The following is a 26,603-nucleotide window of genomic DNA, read 5'->3' as shown; positions in this document are numbered from 1 at the left end:
TCTAGGGACACTGTTGCTGCCACTATGGGGCTCTAGCCCAACCTTCTGTAAGCTCTCTGGAGCTCTAGGGATTCCCTGTCTAAGGCCAATTGTTCCCTCTTGATTCCGAGTTTGGTCCTCTCATACTCAAGTAACTGACACTTCTTCTCATAAGCGGAGTCCCTTTTATGAGAAGCAGCGGTCCCCACGGAAGTACCAGATTGATCAGATTCCTGAGAAGGAGATCTTGATCTTCTTGGTAAACTGTAAACTCTCCCTAGTGGAGTAAAGAGGGGTCTACTGGGGCCTTCTTCCCCCACCTGAAGCAAGAGTTGGAAGGATTGTCCAGGTTAGAGGCATCTTGATCCTCCCGGCCAGCATCTGAGTCCAGCTCATAGAAGTGTTCACTTCCTGGTCGGTCCTCATCTGCTGTCCCACCCAACTTACCAGCCTCATCAGACCTTGGGGTTTTTCTGAGGTCATCTTACAGCAAAGCCTCTATGAGGCATTGGGTGCTTGCATTTCTCCCTGTCCTCAGTTTCCTAGATGCAGACATATTTCTCAATTCCTGAAATGAGATATGGTCATATTTAGTTGGCAAGGAGCCACTGGCTTCAGGCCTAGAAGACATACTAGAGTTATGTGGTGTAGGCACCTACCTAACCTAGTGGGAACTGAGCCTCTCTTGAGTTGGAGAAAGGGTGTGCTAGACCCTTGAAAATCCAATTCCAAGTTCTGTAGAACTTACTTATTCTAGTCTTGATTTATATGTACCTAATACCTTTAGTGGTTTTCAGTTAATCACTCAGTAAGATTTATCTGGTAAAACAATAGCAAGCTTGAATCCCAACCGCTGCACACCAATGTGAGAAGTTGGCCTGGCATATGCTGACCACCAATTAAAGGGGGCTCCTTCTACCAGTCCAAACAACCCTTATTGATGATTAGGTTAAAGACAACGTTTATTGAAAGCTATCCTAGTGGTAGCTATGGAGAGCAGCCTGCAGGCTAGGTCTCGTAGGAATGTAAAGCAGCTTGTTTCACCAGATTAGAACCTCCTGAATGACCAAATGAAAAGAGAACCACACAAGAGATATATAAAATATATGTATTTATACTAAACACTCTCTACTAACCTCTTTATGAAATTAGAGAACAAGCACACAATATTAAATCACTAGAACAATAGTAAATAGCACAATACATAGCAGGCTCAAGGAGGAGACCGAATCATATACTAAGAAAGTGTTATAACAACCACGACTTGACTAGACATAGTGCCTAGAGCATGCAGAATTGCTGGGATTCCAAGGAACCACCCAAAGTAGTGACACAGGGGACCCACAGAGGACGTGTGCAGTGTGTGAACACAGGCGCAAGCTCCATACAATCCTATGAGAAAGTCGCGGTTGGAATTTTAAAGATTAAGGACACTTCAGGGAGGACTTTAAGCAAACCCAGTTACATATAGAAGGGTCTAAGGCCAGGGTCCTTGAGAATACTGAGATATCCGTGTTACCTATCCCAGAGGAGCCGGGTGCATAGGGTTCAAGTGATGTCGGGAACCTTCAACGTTTTCAATGGCGAGTTGCGGCAAAGTGCTGCAACCGGGAAGATGAAAAGTGTCCAGTGGGATCCAAGCCTGGATCAGAGGTGAGAAGAACCTGAAAGCAGAGGGGACAGAGCCTGGGTCACTTCACAGTGACCAGGGGCACGATAGACGAATGCCCACCGATGTTGGGTGTTTCAGGTGAGAAGAGGTGAAGCTTGACTCTGCCGCCACAGGGACCAGGATATGTCAATAATGACCAAAGTCAAGAAGTGAGCTGTCCCACGAAGGATGTTGAGTGTTGGGGATCAGTGTCCGGATTGAACACCAACAAGCCTTGGCAACTGCAATCCAAGCGGGCAGAGGAAAGTTGCTTCGGTGAGGACCAGTAAGGTCCTGGGGACTCTCCAAGATATGGAGAGTCAGGACACGTCTGGAGCAACCCGAAAAGCCCACTGAAAGTCAAAGTTACCTTCACAGGGACACACAGGCCAACGGACCAGGGATTGTGAAGGGACCTCGAGCTGAATCACAAAATACAAGCCCACAGAACACTTGGGGAGTGTAGGTCGTAAATCTTTGGTGGAATTACTGCTCGGGGTCAGGACTACAGGTAGCTCAAAGCACAGCCTCAGAAATCACCAAAAATCAGATCGACCTGAGAAACCTCAAGCACCCTCCTCCTGTGTTGCAGAAATCTTTGGAGACCTCAGGAGCTTGGGAGATGCAAACTGGTCAGATGAGTTTAGGTGCCTGCCTTGCAGGGGAGTAACTCTTTTACTCCAAGGAAGATTCTTCAGTCATCCAGCATCATGCAAATCATTGACGTGCTTGGTTTCTGTAGCAGAGTATGTCCAGGTAAAATCTAAAGTCCTGTAGTCAGGGGTTTCTACTTTATACAGGGACAAACTCTGGGGAACCACCTATGGGAGGATCAGGACAAAGGGGTGGCTACACGCATGTCCTTTGTCCAGTTTCGCACCAGAGCAGGAGCAAATGGCTCCTGCAACTGGTTTGAGCTGGACTATGCACAGGGACACCAAATGTGCCCCCAGTGCAGACTTCAAAGCACTCTCAGAGTGCACCCGCCCAGCACTAATACAATAAAGCCTGTCTGGGAGTTGGTCACACCTCCCTGTGACAGGAAACCTATTGTCAAGCCTGTGAGCTTGGCTCAGCAGCAGGAGGGCAGACTCATGTCTGTGGCTGGCGGCATCCATATTGTGATGCTCAGGTCGAGAAAGCTGGTAACGGGTAGTCCGGTGTGTCACATAGGTCCCTTTAGAAGGGTGGAATCATACCTTCCCCGCCAGTTACTGGTGTTGAGGTATGATTCCAAGGTGTTTGACAACAAACCCAACATGTTTCTATGCAGCTGTCTTAAAGTTAGCATTTACAGCGAGGTTATAATGCAGTTAAATATATATGGTTGCATCACACACAACCCCGGAAAATAGGTTCCGAAGGCTGCAGAGGGGCTCTGCTCATGCAGGTGCATCCTCTCACATTAAACCCAGCACCCTGCCTTCAGGATTGATAAGGCCGGCCATAGGGGTGACAGATAGGTTTATATGTGCAGTGATTTAGAATAGATATATTGAACCCATATCCAAGTAAGGGGTTCATGCACCACCTAACACAGGCTGCTGTAAGAGACCTATGGTGTCATTTTGAATGGTTTCTCAGGGGTGGCACAATACATGCTGCAGCCCCTGGGAGGTCTCTGGGCTACCTAGGCCCTGGGTACATAGTACACCATATACTAGGGAGTTATAAGGGTACCCCAGAATCCAATCTGGAGTGTACCTAAAGTACATGCAATCAATTTAGAGGAGAAAGCAGCTAGACTGGGGTCCTGGATTGCAGGATCCCAGTCAGACTAAGTCGAAAACAGTGTTACATCTGCGAAAAGTGGGGGTAACTATAAGAAGCAGATCCTACTCTCATACAGCTATTCTGAGAAGTCCGGGAAATATCTCCAGCGGAGCTCCAAAACCCCGCTGCATTACACTCTCCGCTGCTTGCCGCTGCCTCCTGCTCCTCCTCCTGCCGCTCTCTTCACTGCTTCGCTGCCTCTCTGCCATTCTGGGTCGCATCCATGCTCCCACTGCTCTTTGCCGAGTCAGAGAACCGCTGACTCATCGAATGGAACTAAGCGCAAGCAGTACAAGCTTTCCTCCCTCGTCCAATGTTGAAAAAGGTTCACAATTTTCAGCTTTGCTTCTTCAACATACTTAATACATTTTTACTTATTAATTTTAATATTATTTAATTTTGTAAAAAGTATTGCAGACCTTCTGAGTAGGCCTCACAGACACCCTGGGGTCCTCAGACCTCAGGTTAAGAACTACTGCATCAGAGAACTAATTAGAGAGGGACAATACATATAAAAGAGAGTCAAACTACTATCCACAAAATTAAAGATAGTCGACTAAGTGTATTTAATCAAATTAGGACTTTCCATCATTGACACTGAGAACACCTGGATTTTCTTGCAAGACTGGAGACTCCCATTGTGCTATTTTAAAGCAGCTTAATCACAGAAGAAACATGAACAATTGGTTTGCAATGGAAAGTTTTGAAAGTGGAAGCTGAAACCAATAAGCAGCTCTCAGAATGTTCTGTTGTTGCAAACGTTTAGGAAGCCACGGAACCCCTAGAGGAATGACCCCATGAAACAGGTTCTTTCAATTCTAGATTGTTTCATGTGTCGTGTAGTACCTAGGAATCCCAAGGACCTGGGCGTTTTGGATGACCTAAACTGAGAGCCTAGTGTCCCAACTGCTTTCGAACACCCCCACAGGATATGTCATCCATTAGACAAGCTAGCTCTACAGTGCCACTACCACCCCCCCGTTTTCCACAGTGGTGCATAGTAGTCTTTGGCACCCACTGAACATGACAACCCTGATTCCTCAGGGATCGTGGTAAGCAGTACAATACATTTCGCCCGGACACTCGTGCTTGCTTTCTGTCAGAAAATACACAGGATGGCGATTACAACTTTTCCATAAGAATTTATTGGTCCAGTATCAGCCTTGTTTAAAACATATGTGCTGCAACAATCAGGAGACAGAAGCATACGAAAGAGATTGCTAGTACCAATATAGTAAATCGTAGATACATTTCTACCATAGCGCTAATGAGATTAACATATGCAGTTCAGATAAAATAATAGCACTGGCATATTCCTAAAATGTGCGCCTTAAGTAGTTTGCCTAGGTGTACCTAGCCTGGCTGTGTAGGTGTATATGTATTTGAGTATCTCTAAATGTATCTGTAGCCAATAAATCTCTAGGGATAAATCTGCCCCCTCACCTGATGGTTGAGAATGAAGTAACCCGTCTCTGCCTCGAAGATGACAGCCCGCAATGGCCGTCAGACCGATGAGAGTCGAAGATTCAGCATGCAGGATCCCATGTCAGCTTGAATGGAATTCTCCCCTGATCTGTAGGGGTAGTGATGGTATTGTATACAAAAGTGGTCACTCCAGGGTTTTTTCTACAATTGACTTGTTTCTAAAACAATCATGGGTGTTTTGAAAACAATCACCAATGCTTTTCTAAAAAGTGCACTCATGCACAGCTGGCTGTTGGCCAAGGATGAAAAAAAGTGGTGAACTTTATACAGAATGAATCTGCCTTGCCTGGGGGCATGTTTATGTACGCCAGGGACACATATTCTGATAGAAGACCAAAATCCTGGTGTCGGAGAGACAAGAACAAGCTATTGGGTAAAAGGTCACCTGTTTAGAATCGTTATAGGATGCCGCAGTCGGCAGCAAGCTTATAGAGACAAAATGGTTTTACATACGTCTTTATGCAGCCGTAGAAGGCTGCACACTATTTCTACACATAATCTGATTCAACAGCACAGCCACCGAGGGTGGCACACTGCTTTTATACAACATTTGATGCACAGTACAGCTTTGGAGAACGGCACACTGGTTTTACACAACATCAGACACAAAGTTGCAAACTTCCAACCAAGGGGTCTAAGGAAGAATCGATTATAAAAATAAATTGGAGAATTTTGGAAGTTGGTGAGAAGAATCTGTCACTATTGCCCTCTGTATGAACTGAGATCAGAACCTCAGGTAACCCTCGCAACAATGACCGACATACCTGGGGCGGTTGGTGTACGTACATCAGACCATTCGTCCTACTTATGGTAGGCATTCTGACCTACTTGCTTCTCTTCAGGAACATTATGTAAAGACTAACTGTCTGAAACAGAAAAAAACTAGGAAAAAATGACCCAGACTCCCCTGTAGAAAGCTCTCAGTGTATCAAGATTATTATTATTGATTTTACAAAAAGAAAAAGCAAACTCTCGCTTTAGGAGTAAAACAAAAAAGTCTGTTGGGCACCCGTGTGAAATATGGCACTCCTGTTGCTCCTCTGAAGACACAGGGATAGCCAGATTGGTGGAGATTGTTAAATATGGTACACAGTAGTCCAACGGGGTAGTGGAAGTTGTTACGCCTGCTCCTCTGACAGACCGTGGACCATCTGTCAAACTATAAAGGAACGGAACAGTCTTTAAATGTAACCCAAAATAGAAAAATCACTAAAGAAAGAAGGCTTTATTCAGGGTATGGTGGACAGGGCACTCTATCAAAAATGCAACAAAGCATTATACCAGCCACACCAACGATCCTCCCACCAACCCTATTTATAGTTGGACAGATTGTCAGCCTTTCATAGGAATTCCCACTAGGTCTGTCGATGGAAAACTTCTTCGAAGGAGAAAGGGCTCTCAAATAAAACCCATCAGACATTATTAGATATAGCAGAGCTATATAGGAACCTTAAAAAACAAAAAAAGTACATTTTGTATTAGACAAATTCATGGTTAAATCCCTTGTGTGGCACACTGCTTTTAACTGCTCAACATTCTGTGGTATTTTCATGGATTATTAACAAGAGTAGTGCCAGGATACAGACATGTTTTTAGCTTTCCTAAACAAATCGGGTATGGATTGGGTAGAACTGAATTATGTTCCCAAAATAGGAGTGAAGCCCAGATCTCAGTTTTACAGGTAGCACTTCCCTCTTCATTAACACAGAAGGAGAGGTAGTACCATCTCAAGCAAAGAACCGCCTCTCACTCTGAGAGAAGGCATACTGGCGAGAATAGTCCCCTATGATTCCATCTGCGCCAGAATCCCAGCTGAAAGCAGTCATGCTATCGAGATTTGGCCCCTCTATTGCAAAATAAACTAGGCTCCTTGCTGACATCACAAATTATCTTTATAGTTTAGGGAATAAATTCACATTTAAGATCTCCTATACAATCAGCACTCAAATATCATGAATTCAAATACATTGTTGTTTTATTACGTATCTAAAAACATACATTTCGTATTAATGTGTAAAATCTAGTCATAATTGTGTACATTTCATAGCCTCATGATTGTTCTTGCTGTATCATAATTTTGTTCAAGTTGATGTTAAAGTAAATGAGTTTGATCCCGGTACACACCTCTGTAGTGTGTTTTTAAAGGCTTTTGGATGTCCATACATGGGTGTTGTTTGGATGTTTGGTTATGTATTATTAATACAGATTAATAAAGTATTGGGTTTCAAATTTCTTATGCCACTAATGGCCATGCAAACCACTTGTTCAGTTTAGAACTTGTTGCTGTTAACGTGAAAGTAAAGTGAGTTTGGTCCTGGAGGAAACCCCTGTAGTATGTAATGTATAAGGATGGGTGTGCTGAAGAGCAGTCTCGTTCCTGACTGGCTGTGTGGTGGTGTTGTGATGATGATGATGGTCTACAGCAGGAAGAACATCCTAGACTTAACAATTTGTTAAAATGAACTTGGTGGAAAGCATTCATTTCTACTATCTTTGGCTACTGGAGATGTATCCTCTCTTCTGATGTGCATATTATATTGGTGAACTCCTTCCTCTAGGCAAGTCTGGGCTACAAGAACACTGTGTATTTGGCAGCTACAGCAACACAAGAGCACCTTACAGATGATTCAGAATGTTATGATCCATCTTATTTGTGGTCAGAGGACGTCCCAACTGCATCACAAAGTTTCACTGCTTGCTCACGAGGCAGCAAATACTTTTTATGCCCATTCATTTACCGGCAGTTTATAAAACAAGAGTTTCTTTTTACTTGTAAAAACAAACCTGAATATCATTTGTATCAAAAATCAGTATCTTTTGTGTTCTTTTACTTCTAAATCCAGATTTTTTTCCAGTGAGGTTCAAGAAATGTAAAGCAGGGAATCGATAGTTCTGGACTGTAGGAGCTGGAACTCTTTACTGCTAAAGATTCTTTACTTAACTGTCAGCAACGTATTAAGAATTAAACTTTTCGTCAGCTCTCTCTGCGATCAATACTTTCGCCATCATGCATGGATTCTGTCCTTTCACCAGTTAGGAGTTGGTTGGTTGTTTCTCTGTAAATAAGAAAGGTCTAAAATATATTCATATAAAATTAATCTGGCTGTAAATCATTTACAGTGAGTGGTGAGCCAGCAAATTTCCCACGGATCCAGCTTGAGATTGGACACCTCTGGGGAAGTGCCACTATGGAGGGTGCATTAACAAATGCATGTGATGAGTGAAATGAGCATCATGTCTCCCAAGTCAGTGCTTTGGAGGTAAATGTTGTGGGCTGCAAGCATAAACTCTCAGAGTTACAGGTCACAATGTCCTACTTTGACTTTTTGTGCCTTTGAACGTTGTTCTCTAGCAGCTGTCATTGAACCAGTTATTGCACAAAATGACCAAACACCAAAATCAGCTAGAAATGTTCTCCAGTCTGTACTTGTTAAACTTATTCAAGTGTGTTGTGTTTATAGATTTTACCACTAATCTCTGTAGTTAGCTGAAAATTCTTCCGACAACACTTCCAAATCCACTACAATGGTATGGTTTCTCTCCTGTTTGTGTTTGTGAAAGACTTTTCGTCAGCCATGTTGTTTCAGGCTTGTACTGACTTCTGGTGCGGAAGGCATTGCACTGTCTGATTGGTGGGTTCTCCGTCCTTTCGTGGTGAAGCAGCGGTGACCTCTCTTGACTTCCGGTCGCCATACCACGGAGCACCGGTGCTACCATCATCCCTTCAGAGCTGAAAGATGGCTAGCCGAAGAGCTGCTGTGAAAGCTATTGACATGGTTGGCGTTTGCAGAGAGGGTGCCGCCCAGTCAGAAGGCCATGTTTATCGTTCTGAAAACCCGGAATGACAGCCTTGCATCTAGGTTGGCAGTTCTTCCAGAGAAGCCCCAGCAATTGACTGGGCCTATTATCAGACAGCTGTGGCCCGTGCTGGGATGGTTGACGAGTTTGAGAATAAGTTTAGTGCATTGATAATTCCAGAGCCTGTTGATATTCAGACCGCTAAGATAAATGCTCAAGAAGCAGAATCTAACAAGAACGCGACTGAGTATGTGCAAGCTTCTAAAGCCCGTGTTTCTCAATATGAAAAGGAGCTGGAGCAGTTCAAAAACATGATTCAGTTTGACCATATGACAATTGAGGACCTGAACATAGCCTTCCCAGAGACAAAGCTCGACAAGGAGAAGTATATGCATTTGTACTATAGTAGCCCCACCTAATCCAGCCTGAACTCTCCATTGCAACATGTTCCCTGATGCCTCCATAACTATTTTTAGTGTTTTAATATATACAATGTATTAACTTTTCCTTCATGTAAATATGAATTTTCTCTTTGATGTTCTGAACTTTTAATTGACTGTAAACCTGGTTCCCCGGGGTATCCCTTTGTTTTGGCATATTCTAACGGCCCAGTAATACTGTGTACTTCAATTATCTTTGTTCAGATTTCTAGCACCCGATGTACTAGCACTTGATGTATATATTAATACTTTTAATAAATTGAATTCTTTTATGGTTATTTTAACTGAAACAAAGATTTAATGAATGAATGCGTTTGTGTAGTGCACTTGAATGGCTTTTCCCCTAAGTGGGTTCGCTGGAGATTTCTTAATGTTGAAGGGGCACTAAAACTATTTCCTCATTCAATGCAGCGGTAGGGTTTCACCTGTGTGTGTATGCTGATGGTTCCTTAATGCTGAGTAACTACTAAAACTACTTCCACATTCACTGCAGTGGTAGGGGTATATCACCTGTGTATGTTCGTTGATGTCTTTGTATTTCTGATAATTGACTAAAGCACTTAACACACTCACTGCACTCGAACGTTTTTTCCCCTTGTGTGTTCGCTGATTATTCCTTAATTTTGAGGAACGACTAAAACTATTTTCACATTCATTGCAATCAGATGGTTTTTCCCATGTGTGTGTTTGCTGAGGTCTCTGCAGAATTAATAACAGACTAATGCTCTTCATACATTCACGGCACTGTAATAGCTTTTCCCCTGTCTGTGTTCGCTGATGACTTCTGAGATTTAAGGAATCACTTCCACATTCATTGCAATGGTATGGTTTTCCCCAGTGTGTGTTTGAATATGTTTTTGTAGGTCTAATGACCAACTACAGCTCTTTACACACTCACTGCACTACAATTGCTTTTCCCCTGTGTGTGTTCATTGATGACTCCTGAGATTTGAGGAATCACTAAAACTACTTCCATAATCATTGCAAAAGTATGTTTTTTCCCCAGTGTGTGTTCGTTTATGTTTTTGTAGGACCAATAACCGACTGAAGCTCTTCACACATTCACTGCAATGCTATGGTTTTTCTTCTGTGTGTGTTCGTTGGTGTCTTCGAAGACTTGATAACACGCTGAATCTCTTCACACATTTATTGCAATGGTACGGTTTTTCCCCAGTGTGTGTTCTTTGATGTATTTGGAGTTGATATAACCGACTGAAGCTCTTCACACATTCACAGCACTGTAATGGCTTTTCCCCTGTGTGTGTTCGCTGATGAATCCTGAGATTTGAGGAATCACTAAAACTTCTTCCACATTCACTGCAATGGTATGGTTTTTCCCCAGTGTGTGTTTGCTGATGTCTTTGTAGGTGTGATAACCAATAGTAGCTCTTCACACATTCAGTGCAATGGTATGGTTTTTCCCCAGTGTGTGTTAGCTGATGAACTTGGAGTTGTGATAACCGATTGAAGCTCTTCACACATTCACCGCAATGGTATGGTTTTACCCCAGTATGTGTTCGCTGATGTCTTTGGAGATTTGATAACAGACTGAAGCTCTTCACACATTCAGTGCAGTGGTATGGTTTTTCCCCAGTGTGTGTTCGCTGATGAATTTGGAGTCGTGATAAATGACTGAAGCCCTTCACACATTCAGTGCAATGGTACGGTTTTTCCCCAGTATGTGTTCGCTGATGGCTTTTGAGATTTGATAATTGACTGAAGCTCTTCACACATTCAGTGCAATGGTACGGTTTTTCCCCAGTATGTGTTCGCTGATGAACTTGGAGTTGTAATGAATGACTGAAGCTCTTCAAACATTCATTGCAATGGTATGGTTTTTCTCCAGTGTGTGTTCTCTGATGAACTTGGAGTTGTGATAACCGACTGAAGCTCTTCACACATTCAGTGCAATGGTACGGTTTTTCCCCAGTATGTGTTCTCTGATGAACTTGGAGTTGTGATAACAGACTGAAGCTCTTCACACATTCAGTGCAATGGTACGGTTTTTCCCCAGTATGTGTTCGGTGATGTCTTTGGAGATTTGATGACAGACTGAAGCTCTTCAGACATTCATTGCAATGGTATGGTTTTTCCCCTGTGTGTGTTCGCTGATGAACTTGGAGTTGTGATAACCGACTGAAGCTCTTCACACATTCAGTGCAATGGTATGGTTTTTCCCCCATGTGTGTTCGCTGATGATCTTTTAGGAGTGCTAACTGACTAAAGTTCTTCACACATGCATTGCAATTGCACGTTGCTTCTCCTGTGTGTGTTTGCTGATGGCTCTTTAGTAGTGATGACAAACTAAAGCTCTTGCTGCTTGTGTATGATTTTTCTTTCTTGAGTAGTGACTTCAGGCTTATATTTGTCTGCATCCCATGGCTGCGTTTCCTGAGGAGCTAACATGGTTGATAAAGCTCTTGTGTTATTCTCACATTCCCGGTGTGTGTGTGGTATTTTGGATGCTTTATTTCAGATTTCACAATGAAATACAAGACTCACCAACTACATATATTATAATTGTGGCAAGTAAAACCTCTTTGTAGGTGGTTATGTTTTTAGATTGCAGAATGTTTTTGCATGTTTACGAGTGAAGATTAGTCTTCCTTATGGTTGAAGAAAATTAGGACAGTCTGTTGTAGATCCCTTTACCCTTCAGCTGTCTGGCTCCACTCCCTTGTGCTTTTCTCTTGTTCCTGTGGTTTGGCCAGAAAGAGTTTACAATACATCTAGTGTGCTGAATGGTGGTCTGCCATCATTACAGGAAGCAGAGCAATGCTGTATCCACCTCATACCAAACACATGGTGGAGGCCTGTTTATACAGGAAGTGGGTTGTCAGTGTTGTTGTCTTAATTTTCTAAAGGCCATTTCTTAGTCCTGTGGCGTGGAGGTGCACAGCTCAGACTCTTATATCCACCGAATTGCTCTGGACTGCCTCTTCCAGGATGCATCAGTTTATGTTCAAGTTCCTCAGTCTATGCAGATCTTTTCCTATATATTGGACCTCTTTTTTTCCAACTACTTGTTTTCATATTTGCACGATTACTGTCATTATTCACGATCATTTGTGCATTCAAGGCTGGTTTCCTATTGGATGTAAGGAGATTTAAAATCACTAAATGGAAATGTAAGAGAATGTGAATACACAATATTTAACTAGTTGTAAAAGACATCTGGATATTACCATTTATGAAAGTTACTAAGAGATATTTCACCATACACAGATTTTCAACTAAATGTTTTACTTAATTCAGAAAAGGAGGTGATTTTCCGATGTTCACACAGTAACTTAGTACAGAAAGAGCACACATGGGGTGCCCACTTGCTAGAGGTACAGCTTTACAAAGACGCACATGGCTAAGATTTCATTTAAACAAGAAGGGATTGTGTAAGAAGAGATGGATCAGGATGTGTTGCTGTCACTTCAGTTTCAGGAATCGTATAACAGCAGTAACCCTTTCAAGACTACATGACAAAGAAAACTCTTCATGAAGTATATAATAAATGTAACGCTTCAGGAAGTATATAATAAAGGTAACGCTCTAGAAAGTATATAATAAATGTAACACTCCAGGAAGTATATAATAAATGCAAAGCTCCAGGAAGTAATAAAGGTAACGCTCCAGGAAGTATATAATAATGGTAACGCTCCAGAAAGTATATAATAAAGGTAACGCTCCAGGAAGTATATAATAAAGGTAACTCTCCAGGAAAAATATAATAAATGTAACGCTCCAGGAAGTATATAATAAAGGTAAAGCTCTAGGAAGTATATTATAAAGGTAACGCTTCAAGAAGTATATAATAAATGTAGCTCCATTCACACTCATCTTGACAGTACTTTCCAGTTTACACTGGAGAAGCTTAAGTTCCAACTCCTGTCTTTACTTTTCTGTTTGTTAAGTTATCTTTGCCACTTTCCTGGGGTTTGTTCAAGCATTCGTGCGAAGATTGTAGCATTGATTATAGAGATTCCATCACAACCAGTAATATACCTGCGATATCTCTGCTGCCAATACATGTCTGCTTTTTGTCTTTTTCTACCTTACCATGGTATCTGACTTAATGTCTTCTGCTTGGTGCCAGGTCGAGGATGGAGCACTGGCAGGGTGGGACAAGATGTCCATTGCTTTCAGGTGAGTGCAGCATTTACACAGTTGGGAATTTTTTAAAATCAGCTTTACCTTACTCCCGGTTCATCACCTTCCATACTCCCTTATGTCTGTGTACTCGCTCAGCAGGGTTCATTGACAGCTAAAGCAGCGGAGTGACTCGATGAACACAGCAGACATCAAGTAATGATCTGATAGACAAACGTTAGATTGATAAAAGCCAGACGACTCTGCCGACAGAGATATAATTAGCTGAGTGTCATCAGCATGCAACACTAGTGAGATATTCCAAAATATTTTACTACCTCCGCCAGAGGTCTGATGTGAATATTAAAAAAGGTAGGACTGAGCTCCAAATCCCAAGGGATGCCAGGAGCCAGTCTTCTTTGTGAGATATTCCAAAATATTTCACTACCTCCGCCAGAGGTCTGATGTGAATATTAAAAGGGGTAAGACTGAGCTCCAAATCCCAAGGGATGCCAGGAGCCAGTCTTCTTTGTGATGAGGCGAAAGGGAGGGGTATAACTTTAAAAGACCACTCCTTTAAAAAGAAGGTGTTAGACGGGACCTGGAGGGTCGGCCGAGGACAAGGGGAGAGGCCTCCGGGGAGAGCCGTCTCCAGCGATCGTACAGACAAGTAACTTCCCCCTCCACAGATGGACACCACACAAAGAAAAGGTTTAACGTTCTTTATAAGCAAATCTTGACGTACGGTAGTATGGTACAAGGAGGTCAGGACACAGGGGTCCCCTCGATTCTAGTCTCTTTGAAGGAAAAGGGGGTAGCGGGACAGTCTTGTTACCGAACTGGTAGTTGAGATGGAATGATGGTGGTTGCAACAGGCCGCGGCAGCGCCAGCAGGTCCCGATGAGAACGTAGGTTGCAAAGGGCCGCGGCAGCGCCAGCAGGTCCCGACGAGGATGAAGGTTGCAGAAGGCTGCGGCAGCGCCAGCAGGCAGGACGACAGTTCACAAGGCAGGGCTGCGGCAGCGCCAGCAGTCCGTCAAGGATGAGTTCTTCACAGTGTCTCTCGACTCCAGGATACAACTGCCTTCCTGCTCTGGAGCTGCCCCAGTTATAGGTCTGGCCCCCTTTGATGTCCGGACCCTCGCACTTGGAGATCGGGAGGTCTGGGATGAGGGAGTCCAGACACCCAGCAGGGGGGTGGAGCCAGCGCCCGGGGAGGCTGGGGGCGATCGGCACCTGGCGGGGGAGAGCCATCGACACTCCTCTCTCCCATTGACCTGCCAAGTGGTCCGTTCACCTCCTGGGTGGATGGTGGTGCCGGTATGTCGGGGCCTGGCTAGGCCCAGGGTTGGGGTCGAGCTGAGGCCATGCGGCCTCGTGGTGCAGTGTCCAAGATGGCGGCTGGGCCCGGGCACTGGTTCTGACGGTGGCCCGGGCCAGTGATACAGAGATGTTCAGGGCAGGCGTCCCGTAGGGGACGGGTTGCGGGTTGCTGCTGTGGGTAGCACCTGGAGAGCCGGTGTCCGGGCTCCGCCATGCGGGGAGGGAGCGAGCCCTGCCTGGGGCCTGTCCAACATGCGTCCCCCCCAGCTGAAGGCGGGGAGAGTCACCCATCCTCTTGGGGACTCTCCTCGTCGAGGCGGAAAAAGCGTGACAGGCCATCCGTGTTGGCGTGGTCTTGGCCCGGGCGATGCTCCACAGTGAAGTCCATCCCCTGCAGGGAGATGGACCATCGCAACAGTTTTGGATTCTCCCCCCGCATCTGCATTAACCATTGCAGGGGGCGATGATCTGTTTGTACCCGAAAGTGGGTACCGAAGAGGTAGGGCCGGAGCTTCTTGAGGGCCCACACTACTGCAAAGGCCTCCCGCTCGATGGTACTCCAGCGCTGTTCTCGGGCCAGCAGGCGTCGGCTGATGAAGGCCACTGGTTGGTCGACTCCCTCGGGGTTCAGTTGGGAGAGGACGGCCCCAATGCCATGGTCTGAGGCATCAGTCTGGACGATGAACTCACGGCTGTAGTCGGGGGCCTGGAGCACAGGGGCGGTGCACATGGCGGCCTTCAGCTTCTCGAAGGCCGCTTGACAGTCTGGGGTCCAGTTGACTGTTTTTGGGTGTTTCTTGGATGTGAGTTCCGTGAGGGGCCCCACAATGCTGCCATAGTCCTTCACAAACCGCCGATAGTATCCGGTGAGCCCCAAGAAGGCTCGTACCTCGGTTTGGGTGACGGGTGGCTGCCAGGACTGGATGGCAGCGATCTTGAGTTGGAGCGGGGCCACCAGACCGCTCCCCACTTGGTGTCCGAGGTAGGTCACGGACCCTTGACCGATTTGGCATTTGCTGGCCTTGATGGTGAGGCCGGCTCGTTGAAGGGCCTGCAGGACTTCTCGGAGATGGCAGAGGTGGTCTGACCAGTGGCGGCTGTATACCGCGATATCGTCCAGATAGGCGGCGCTGAATTCTTCGAGGCCCGCCAACACCTGGTTCACAAGTCTTTGAAAAGTGGCTGGAGCGTTTTTCATACCGAATGGCATCACTGTGAACTGGTAGTGCCCATCCGGGGTGGAGAAAGCGGATCGTTCTTGGGCCCTGGGGGTGAGGCCGATCTGCCAGTAGCCCGCTGTCAGGTCGAAGATGCTTAGATAGCGGGCAGCCCCCATGCGGTCAACCAGTTCATCCGCTCGGGGGATGGGATGAGCGTCGGTTCGGGTGACAGCGTTCAACCCCCGATAGTCGACGCAGAACCGGAGCTCGGGGGTGGTGCCCGGGGCAGCCGCTTTGGGGACCAGTACGACTGGGCTGGCCCAGGGGCTGTCCGAGGGCTCGATGACTCCGAGGGTGAGCATCTTGGTGACCTCTTCTTGGATGCAGGCACGTACCCGGTCTGGTACTCGGTACGCCCGGTGTCGAATAGGCGGACTGTCCCCGGTGTCCACGTCGTGAAGGCACCAGGGGGTGACCCCGGGGGTGAGGGAAAAGAGGTTTGCAAATTGCAGCAGGAGGGTTCGACAGTCTTGGTGCTGCTCCGGGGTCAGGGCATCGGAGAGTCGGACCCCGTCTACTGAACCATCCTTCTCACGGGTCCTCAGTAGGTCGGGGAGGGGCTCGGAGTCTTCTTCCGCCCCACTGTCTGTAGCCATCAGGAGGCTGAGCTCCGAGCGCACGAAGTGTGGTTTGAGTCTGTTGGCGTGGAGGACCCGGAGGGGGTTTCGGGGGGACTCCATGTCGATGAGATAGGTGACAGGGCCCTTGCGCTCGATCACCTTGAAGGGTCCTGTCCATTTGTCTTGCAAGGCACATGGCTCGGTGGAGGACATCACCCATACCTGCTGACCAGGCTCGAACTCGATGGAGGAGGCATGTTGATCGTACCATTTCTTCATGTCCTCCTGACTGGCCTCAAGATTGGCTTTAGCGATCTCCCTGAATCGCCTGGTCTGATTGCGGAGGGTCAGGAGGTACTTGTAGACGTCTGGAGGGGTTTTCAGGGGGGCCATTTCCCATTCTTCTTTAACTAGGCTGAGGGGCCCTCGGATAGGGTGTCCGTACAGGAGTTCGAAGGGGCTGAAACCGAGGGACTTCTGGGGGACTTCTCGGTAGGCGAAGAGGAGGCACGGGAGTAGCACGTCCCACTGGCGGCGTAGGGGTTCCTCCAGCCCCATGATCATCCCCTTGAGAGTGCGGTTGAACCGCTCGACCAGTCCGCTTCCTTGCGGGTGATGGGGTTGTGAATCGGTAGGTGACTCCGCACTGCTGCCAGAGGGATTTCATATATTTGGAAATAAAGTTCGTGCCCCGGTCGCTGACGACCTCCCGGGGAAAGCCCACTCGCGAGAAGATTCCCATCAAGGCTCGGCCTACCACTGGTGCTGTCACAGTCCGAAGGGGAACGGCCTCGGGATAGCGGGTGGCATGGTCCACCAGGACCAGGATGAATCGGTGCCCTTGTGCTGTTCGGGTGTCTAGGGGCCCCACAATGTCTATTCCCACCCTTTCGAACGGGGTGGTGACGACGGGGAATGGTTGCAGGGGTGCTTTAAGTTTTCGGCCGCTCTTTCCGCTGGCCTGGCAGGTGGGGCAGGCCCGGCAGTGGTTGGAGACGTCATTTCTCATCTTTGGCCAGTAAAAGTGGGTTACCAGGCGGTTGTAGGTTTTGTCCTGCCCCAGGTGCCCAGCCAGGGGGACATCATGTGCCAAGTTCAAAAGGAAGTCTCTGAAGCGGAGGGGCACCACCAGCACCCGACTGGCCCCCAATTCCGCGATTCTTTGTTCGCTGTATAGTAGGTCATTGTCCCAATAGATCCAGTGGGCCCCTACGGTGTCTCCCGCGCTCTGGGCGAGGGCTTGCTGTCGGAGTCCCTCGAGGGAGGGACAGGTCTTTTGCTCCTGCCGGAATTGTTCTTGGGTGCCCCCCCCCCCTCATGACGCCACTGAGCCAGGTCTGGAAGGTCCTGGGGCTGAGCGGCCTCTTCTTGGGTTCGTTCTGGGGGGACAGGATGGACGGTGTCTTCCTCTGGAGTGATCGGGGGAGGAGGTGCTGGCCATTCGGGTTCTTCGGGTCTGGGGATGGCACGGGCGCCCATGGACCGGGTTGTTACGCACGCCCAGTCCGGGAGGCCCAACATCCCCAGGTGTTCTCTCCTTTCAACGGCCGCCCACGGGGAAATCTCGAGATCGTTTCCCAGGAGGCAGTCCACGGGGGCATCATCACGGACAGTCACCTTTAGCATGCCGGACACTCCTCCCCATTCGAAGGGGACACAGGCCATCCGACACAGGCTCTCAGAATTGTCGGCCGATCGGACGGGGCAAAGAACGTTTGGCAGGATTTGTTCTGGGGTCACCAGGTGACAGCGGACGGCCGTCACACTGGCCCCTGGGTCACGCAGGGCTTCGGCCTTGCGCCCATTGATGCTCACCCACTGGCTGTATTTTCTGGTGTTGGCGGGTAGGGGGACCCGCGGGATCATGTCTTTTCCCCCTAGGCAGTCCAGGACCATGGCGGCAGGTTCCCACTTGGGCTGCTCCTGCTCGTATTCTCCATGCTCTTCGGAGGTCTGCTCCTCTCCTAGGGCGGCGGCCGCGACCTGGCGGGGCCCGGGAGTCTGGTTCTTGGGGCAGTTCGGGTCGCTGGCATAGTGGCCGACTCGCTGGCACCGGTGGCAAGTGACGTTGGCCCGAAACCCTGGGCGCATCGGGGGGTTTCCCCGACCAGCCGGGGGTGGTGTGTTGTTGGCGGGAGTGGCCGGGACGGCGTCTCTGCCCCGGCCCTGGCCTCCTCCTCCTCCTCGGGGACGATGGTGACCTTGGTTGGTTCGGTTCTGTTCGTTTGGCCCACTCCGGGCCTCTCGGGTGCTCTCCCATCGGTCAGCCTCAGCGGCGAGCTGCCGGGGGTCAGTCAATTTACTGTCGAGGAGGTGCTGCCTGACCTCGACAAAGCAGTTGCTGGAGAGGTGCTCCCACACAATGAGGTTGAAGAGTTGCTCGTATGTGGTTACGCGGCTACCCTTGATCCATCCCTCGAAGGCTCGGCTGAAATAGTTCACATATTCTACCCAAGTCGTACCCGGGATCCAGGTGCAGTCGCGGAACCTCTGGCGGTACATCTCGGGTGTGAGCCCATATCGAGTGAGGAGGGCGGCCTTCATGTGGTCATAGGACGTCATCTGATGGTCCGGGAGCTGTAGCAGGGCATCGCGGCCTTCATTGACAAACCTCCCCCATAGACCGGCTCCCCAGTCACTTCGATCGATCCGGTGGGAGGTCATGGCGATCTCATAGGCCTTGAACCACTGTTGTATGTCGTCGTTCCGATAGTATTCTCGGACGACATCTTTGGGGATGTGGACTTTTTGTTCCGTAGCGCCTGGGGTGCGCGGTCGCTCGGGCACCCCTAATTCTTTGTTCTGTTTTCGCATTTCGATTTCTGCTAGTTGGCGCTCGTGTTCGTATGCCAGCTTTTTCTCTTCGAGTTCTCTTTGTCTTTGCTTTTCTTCCCGCTCTTCTCGGAGCCGTAAGTGTTCCAAGTTCATCTTTTGTTCCGCTAGTTTCAGCTCTCCGTTCAACTTGAGCCGTGCCAACTCTAATTCGTGGAGTCTGCTTTTTTCTCGTTCCTGGATCTCTTCCCGGGAGAGACTCTTCGGTTGGAGTGGTGTTTGTCTCTGGTGCTTCGACGTTTTGGTCCCTGGGTCTGGCGGCACCCGTTTCTGCCCAAGATTCTAGGTCCCGATGAGAACGTAGGTTGCAAAGGGCCGCGGCAGCGCCAGCAGATCCCGACGAGGATGAAGGTTGCAGAAGGCCGCGGCAGCGCCAGCAGGCAGGACGACAGTTCACAAGGCAGGGCTGCGGCAGCGCCAGCAGTCCGTCAAGGATGAGTTCTTCACAGTGTCTCTCGACTCCAGGATACAACTGCCTTCCTGCTCTGGAGCTGCCCCAGTTATAGGTCTGGCCCCCTTTGATGTCCGGACCCTCGCACTTGGAGGTCGGGAGGTCCGGGATGAGGGAGTCCAGACACCCAGCAGGGGGGTGGAGCCAGCGCCCGGGGAGGCTGGGGGCGATCGGCACCTGGCGGGGGAGAGCCATCGACACTCCTCTCTCCCGTTGACCTGCCAAGTGGTCCGTTCACCTCCTGGGTGGATGGTGGTGCTGGTATGTCGGGGCCTGGCCAGGCCCAGGGTTGGGGTCGAGCTGAGGCCATGCGGCCTCGTGGTGCAGTGTCCAGGATGGCGGCTGGGCCCGGGCAATGGTGCTGACGGTGGCCCGGGCCAGTGATACAGAGATGTTCGGGGCAGGCGTCCCGTAGGGGACGGGTTGTGGGTTGCTGCTGTGGGTAGCACCTGGAGAGCCGGTGTCCGGGCTCCGTCATGCGGGGAGGGAGCGAGCCCTGCCTGGGGCCTGTCCAACAGAAGGTAAACCAGGCCAGACCTTTACCCTGTACCCCCAGGTCAGTGAGACGAGTTAATATTATTGCATGTGAGACAGTCACAAAGGCCACACTTAAATGTAGGAGTATCAGAGCCTGGGATTTGCCGGCATCTGCAGTACTGCAAAGGGATTCAGTAACTGTTAAAAGAGCAATTTCGGTGCTGTATGATCTAAATCCATTTTGGGAACAATCTAATATTTTATATTGTTCTAATATTTTGGTTAGGAGATTGTTTACATGTTTCTCCTCATCCTTGTACAGAAACGACAGAAGATAAATGGGTTAATAGTTTTCTGGCTGAGTGGCATTTAGCAAAGGTTTTTTTAGAAGACGGATAACCTTGGCGTGTTCCCATGATATTGATACTTCTTCAGAGCTCAGCAAGTTTGGCTAATTCTAGAAATATGGATGTGACGCTCTCTAGAAATTTTTAAATATAATCAGGTTTAAATGGGTCATCCGGAGATCCAGATTTCACTTGACGCATTAAGGTGGAAATAGAATCAAGTAGAGCCAATTGGTCCAAGGGAGCCCATTGCGCGTGGAGGTCCCTGTGTCAAGAGAGACAGGTTTGACTGTTTTCTCACCCCTGTTAAAGTAAAGATAAAGATCATTGACCAAGCTTTCTGTAGTTGCTGTTATAAGCTTCTGCTAATCCAGGAGTGGCAGTGGGTTTAATCAGGTTGTTCACAATCGAGAAGATTTCCATGCTTTGGTGGAAGTCTCCACCCGTTGTCTATTGGAGTCTAATAGAGGCACACTCCTTTCGATAAACTTTGAAAAGGCAGATGTTTCCAGTTTATGCCACTAGTTTCTCATTTTCAATGCTAGGTGTATTAATGGTCAAAGGCACCAAATAATGGCTTGATCAGGCCACTGGAATAGGGGGAGCAGTTTGACAGATGGCCAGGTTGGGGAAAAAAGGGTCCAGCAGATGGCTGGGCTCATAGCTCAGTTTTTTACAAACTGAGCTCATTGTAAAGGGGCCAGGTCATTAGTAAAGTCCTGGATTTATTTATTGTTGATTAGATCAAGATGAAGATTCAAGTCTCCAATTATGCTCAAGTTGGACAATTGAAGTGAGTGCAAGGTAGAGCACTCTATTAGAGATTCTCTGGGGACGCATCAGAGCAGGGCCGGGTTACTGACTACAGTCCCCAGGCTCCACTAGAGCCGCGTCACTCTTCCGCGCCCTGAGGCGCTTAAAGGCAGCAGTGAGGTCCCACTGTGGGGGACGCACCGGAGCAGAGCCATGGCACTAACTACAGCCTCAAGTGTCCACCACACGATGTACCACTCTTCCCGCACCCGGAGGCCCTTAAAGGTAGCAGTGAGTTACTTCTGCATGGGACTCGCCCGGGCCAAGGGCGGGCCCATCCACGCCAGGAGGAGGCTGTGCCCTCCCTCTAACTTCTACACTCCCCCGTTACAGGCCCACCTTGCGCAAGAAAAAGCTGAGAGCAACAGAGGAGGTAACTGTTACCTCTTTAGATACCTTTCTGGCCAAGGCAACATCGGCATTAGCAAAATAAATCGCACTTACAGAAAAGAGACTTTCTTTGGGGTCAGGGGCAGGGCAGTCATCTAATCTAGTTGTTTCTCCAACTAAGAGGGATGTAAAGAAACTATATGGGGTTTCTCTTCCAGAATTGCTGGCAGTCTCTGTACCAATCCCCAAACATTCACAGCCTGCCTCTACATTTAGTTGGAAACAAATTTACGCTACCTCCGTAAATGGTCAATGAAAAAGAGGTTAAGCGATACTGCCCTCCAAGTGTCGTACCAAGAAGATCAGAAAGGGACTCGCCCGGGCCATCAAAACAAAAACTATATTTGAAAGACCCACACCGGCACCTTGGTATTCTGATAGTTTGAATTTAGAGAAAGCGGCATGTAGAGTTAGAGAACGTAAATGGAGAAAAACAAAGTCCCTTGAAGATAGACTGGCCTACAATACATCACCTACGGCCTGTCTTAGAAATTGTAATATAGCCAGAAGATTACATCTAGCTTCCCGAATTGATGAAGCCAAGGGCTCCTACAAAGAAGTCTTTAGAGTTCTCAAGGAATTTACCATCCCTAGAGTTAACAACTCTATATGCCCCCCTTCGCAAGAATTTTGCGAGGAGCTTGCTGTATATTTAACCAGTAAAATAGATAATATCTGTAACTCCTTCATTTCAAACTCGGAGTGCATGGTAGTAGCTCCGGGGCCAGATAAGCCTTGTCACCCTAAATTGGAGTTTTTTGCCCACATAACGAGGGAGCAAGTTCTCTCATCATTAAAACACAGCAAGTCAGGCTCTTTAGCTGACGTTGCTCCCCCTCATATCATGTCTGACCTGGGTTCGGAACTGGCAAACCCTATCAAGGAAATTTGTAATCTGTCCCTATCATCTGCCTCTTGCCCGCTAAAATGGAAAAAGGAATTTATTAAACCGCTGCATAAGAAACCCTCAGCTGACCATGGGGACCTTCATAACTACAGACCCATTTCTCTTCTGCCGATATGCAAAAAAATTATGGAGTCTTTGGTGAATCGCAACTCACAGATTATCTGGAACAGAATAACCTCCTGGAGCCCTCACAGTCGGGCTTCTGTGCAGGTTTTAGCACGGAGTCTGTCCTAACTGAGGTGTCAGACATGATCATGCTGCTGCTGGATGAAGGGACCCCCACCATGTTGGTTCTCTTGGACCTATCAGGAGCTTTTAACACCATCTCTCACAGGATCTTGTTAGATAAACTGCGGGAGATGGGTGTTATGGGGAGCGCGCTCGACTGGATACATAGCTTTCTCTCTGAAAGATCTCAATGTGTACAACTGGACACCTTGATATCCAGGACCAGAATCTTGGATAAGGGAGTTCCTCAGGGCTCTGTATTAAGTCCCATACTGTTCAATATCTACGTGTCGTCTTTGGCCTCTGTTATTAAATCATGTGGTTTTCATACCATCTCTTACGCAGACGACAAGCAGATCATTGTCCCTATAGAGAAGTACGCAGGAGAAACTAGAGATAGATTCAAATCATGTATGACGAAATTTGCAGTATGGATGAAAAAGAACTTTCTGCAATTAAATTCAAACAAAATCGAGATCCTACTGTTCAGGAAAGACGAGTAGTTATGGACCAAAGATTGGTGGCCAAAAGAACTAGGAGAAGCTCCCTTACCTAAATCGTGGGCAAAAAACTTGGGCGTACCAATCGACTCCAAACTTTCCATGGAGATGCATGTGAAAACACTATCTAGCAAGTGTTTTGGACTACTCCGCATGCTAAAGAAGATTTTTCCCTGGACCCCGCTCTCCACCAGAAATGTCCTGTTACAGGCACTTATAGTCAGCAGGCTTGACTATGGAAATGTCCTGCTGGTGGGGGTACTCCCTCTCTTCCATTATTGAATGAGCTACATTGGCTCCCAATGAGGAAAAGGGCAGTCTTTAAACTCCTGTGTCTGGCGTTCAAGGTGCTGGTCGGCCCTGGTCCAGAATATATAAGGAGGAAATTAATATGGAACACTCCTACTAGGCAGTTAAGAGAAAGGCACCTCCCCCCATCCTAGCCTTTTTAGGTTTCGCTGGGGGGCGGAGCCGTTAGGCTCCTCCTCCAGAGAAATCTGTAGTTTCTAGTATGGGTGACTTGAACACGCCCCTCTGCTTCATTGGCTAGCTCCATAAATGGAGGCTAACCATTGGAACAGAGAGGCGTCCGTCAATGCCGGACCAGACACGGGGGCGTTCCCGAGATTCTTTGGCTTTTGCCGACGTCACGCGACGCCGGGAACGCCCCCGTGTCTGGTCCGGCCGGGCCGTGCTTGCTGCTGTCCTGCCTTGTGTCCCTCCTCCCGCCGTCCCCACGTTTCCCGCCTCCCTCCCGACGTCCGTGTCTTTTCCCGCCCCCCTCGTCCTCTCCCGCCCGCCCCCCTCGTCCTCTCCGAGGTTTCTCCGAGGTTTCTTCAGCCGGCCGGCCGGCCAATCCTAGCGCGGCCGGCCGGAAGTGCCCGCCCCCCCGCCGCCCAGGGGAAGAAGGAAGACGGCGGCCCACAAGAAGTATGGCGGCCCACGCGGGGCTCCCGTGGCCTGCCTGGAGGGAGCCCCGGAAGAAGCGGAGGACGTTGCCGGGTTTCATGTAGTCAGTGAGGCGCTGCTCTGTTACCCACCAGAGGCTGGGGGTCGGAGACGCTGCGGCGCCTGCACTGCATCACCGGGAGCGCTTCGGACCGTGCCGCCACCGCCTCCTGCCCCGCACAGGGGCGGGGATGTTTCACTGTATCCCGCTCTGGCGGTGCAACCGTCACGTCGAGACCATCGACAAGCGGCACTGCTCGCTGCTGGCCGTGCCCGAGGATACCTATCGCTACAGCCGCAGCCTGGAGGAGCTGCTCCTGGACGCCAACCAGCTGCGGGAGCTGCCCAAGGTGAGGGGGTGGGGAGGGCCTGCGTGCCGGGGTCAGTCACCTGGGGAGGCCTGCCTGCAGGTCGCTGGCCAGGTGAGGACGGTGATGCTGAGCTAGGGGGCAGCACTCTGACTGAAGCTGGGCATGCGAGAGGCCAACAGGCGTCAGTGAGTTATGTCTGGAGAGATTTGGATTATAACATAATATTTTTAACGTAAATTCAGTGGCCCTCTATTTAAATATAGTATTCCTTCTAATACTGTAAGTGGCAATTTGGCTCGCGGAGAGGAGTTAATACTCAATAGGCTGGAATAAGATCCCCCGAGTGAAATGAAGAAAGAATGTCCAGGTTGTTGTCTCTTCTCATCATTACTGCCCCCTTGAGTTTCTCACCCCTACAATCGGAAGAATCCCAAAGCAGAGCGAGAGATTGAACCTGTTGCCCTCAAACTTTTTTTTAAGAGTCAGGAGTTGGATTGGTTAAGGATAGCGAAGTCGGAGTATTCGACTTCCTATTTTAAAACCAAGAAGTGACGCGCATTTTTCTGCAGATAACCCACACTTTTGTCATAATCCGGACCTTTTTTTTGCTATACATAACATTCTAGTAGTTTGCCTATCAAATGTTACCCCCATCTGCAGGGCCTGACCTCCAGCGTGATGTTAATTAAGGGAGCCTTGATTGTGTCTCCAGGCTTAATTGAATAAAGGCGTTTCGCTTCTACCCGGTCCTTGCACTGACTGTCGATTTTTAATACCTTTTGTGCCTCCTTTCTGTATCTTGCGCATTTATCGCATTGTGTTCTGATTTTTAAGTCAACAGGACTAAAAACACACTGGGACTTGCAGATTCATACCTGCGCTATGTGGAAAGTGAAACTACATGTCCCAGCATGCCGAGTGCTGTAGACTGGAAAGAAGACTGACAAAGAGCCACTCTCAGGCATTGGCCTGTTAATAGCCATGAGAATGATGCAAATATGTTGTTCAACTCTCAGTCGGTACATGAGTTTTAGACGAGGTAATACAAGTCATTTTGAATTTTCCTTTTTTAAGTTCCTAAATAAGCGACGGCTGTGTTATGTAGTCACTTTTGCTACCTTGATAAGAATGTACGAAAAGATAAGAATATGCCTTTTACCCTTTGTATCATAACGCCGGATATAGATTTTGCTAATAGCAGTACGCACTAGACTCATTACTGTGTCATTGGGCACACGGGGAACACCTTCGTGTCAACAAAGTGATTGCAATATCACTGTAAAGCACAAAGCATCTATTCTGGAGAAAATATGAAATCTGAAGAAATGCAAATACTTAATTATTGTACACTAAATTGTGCACCAACATTATTGGTAATTCATTACTTGCATGGTCACTAAACCAACAAAAGGGTCAGTGCCTAGAGTGCTCCGTAGATTCCACTGCAGGGCTTTCCCTGAGTAAGAACCTTAAATACTACTTTACCAGCACTATATATGCATAGCTCCGAGAGATGTACCATTCGGCTACCACTGTACAGATACTTTCTGTATTTTTGCATCTCTATGTGGATGCAAACGCACTCTTGCTGATGTGTCTGCGCCCAAGCAGTCTTGGGATGGTCAATTAGATGACTTTGAAAGGGTAATGCCTTATGGTATAGAACTGGGCAAACTGCAATACCCATTGACCGCTTGAATCCATTGCACTTCCCAGCCCACCTGTGGCGATTGTTGATGCACACCTATTGGAGATGCTTGGAGCACAACACTCTAGTGCTGAATTTGCAAACTTTTAAATACAGGGCCCAAAGTTTTTCCTAGCTCACGCCACGATTGCTGCAGAATTCCGGGGTTGCTGAACACCTAAGACTGCTTAGTCTTGGTACCATCTCATGCCTCTTCTTTCAGTCCTTTTATCATACTCCTACTAATTCCTTTTTAGTCCATGCTTTCTTTCTCTATTACTGTTTTCCTCTATTTTGTTTTCGCTTCCTTTTTCAGGGGTGTGGAATTTTATAATATATCCACCTGCCCGTGGACCGCAATTTGCCAGAAAACTACAGATACTGTAAAAAAAAAAAAAACATC

The 26,603-nt window shown here is 48.0% G+C and overlaps 1 protein-coding gene and 1 pseudogene across 2 annotated transcripts in view; one reads left to right on the top strand and one right to left on the bottom strand.

The window, feature by feature from the left end:
- Positions 1-6,848: 6,848 nt before the first annotated feature.
- Positions 6,849-26,603, bottom strand: part of LOC147736793 (uncharacterized) — a 172,482-nt gene continuing 152,727 nt past the window's right edge. Inside the window, exon 2 of one of the 2 annotated variants that reach the window (XM_086953497.1) lies at positions 6,849-12,214. In XM_086953497.1, coding sequence (XP_086809623.1) covers positions 10,200-11,501 — 1,302 coding nt within the window. In that variant the 5' untranslated portion in view covers positions 11,502-12,214 and the 3' untranslated portion in view covers positions 6,849-10,199. The remainder of the gene's footprint in view (positions 12,215-26,603) is intronic. The other variant, XM_086953496.1, reaches the window with a different exon arrangement.
- On the top strand, positions 8,626-9,105 carry LOC147736794 (ATP synthase peripheral stalk subunit d, mitochondrial pseudogene; annotated as a pseudogene).

The sequence above is a fragment of the Lissotriton vulgaris genome, chromosome 1_2 (genome assembly GCF_964263255.1).
Source record: "Lissotriton vulgaris chromosome 1_2, aLisVul1.2, whole genome shotgun sequence".
NCBI classification, from domain to species: Eukaryota; Metazoa; Chordata; class Amphibia; order Caudata; family Salamandridae; genus Lissotriton; species Lissotriton vulgaris.
The sequence above is the reverse complement of the archived record's forward strand: the minus strand, read 5'-3'. Positions and strand labels throughout refer to the sequence as shown.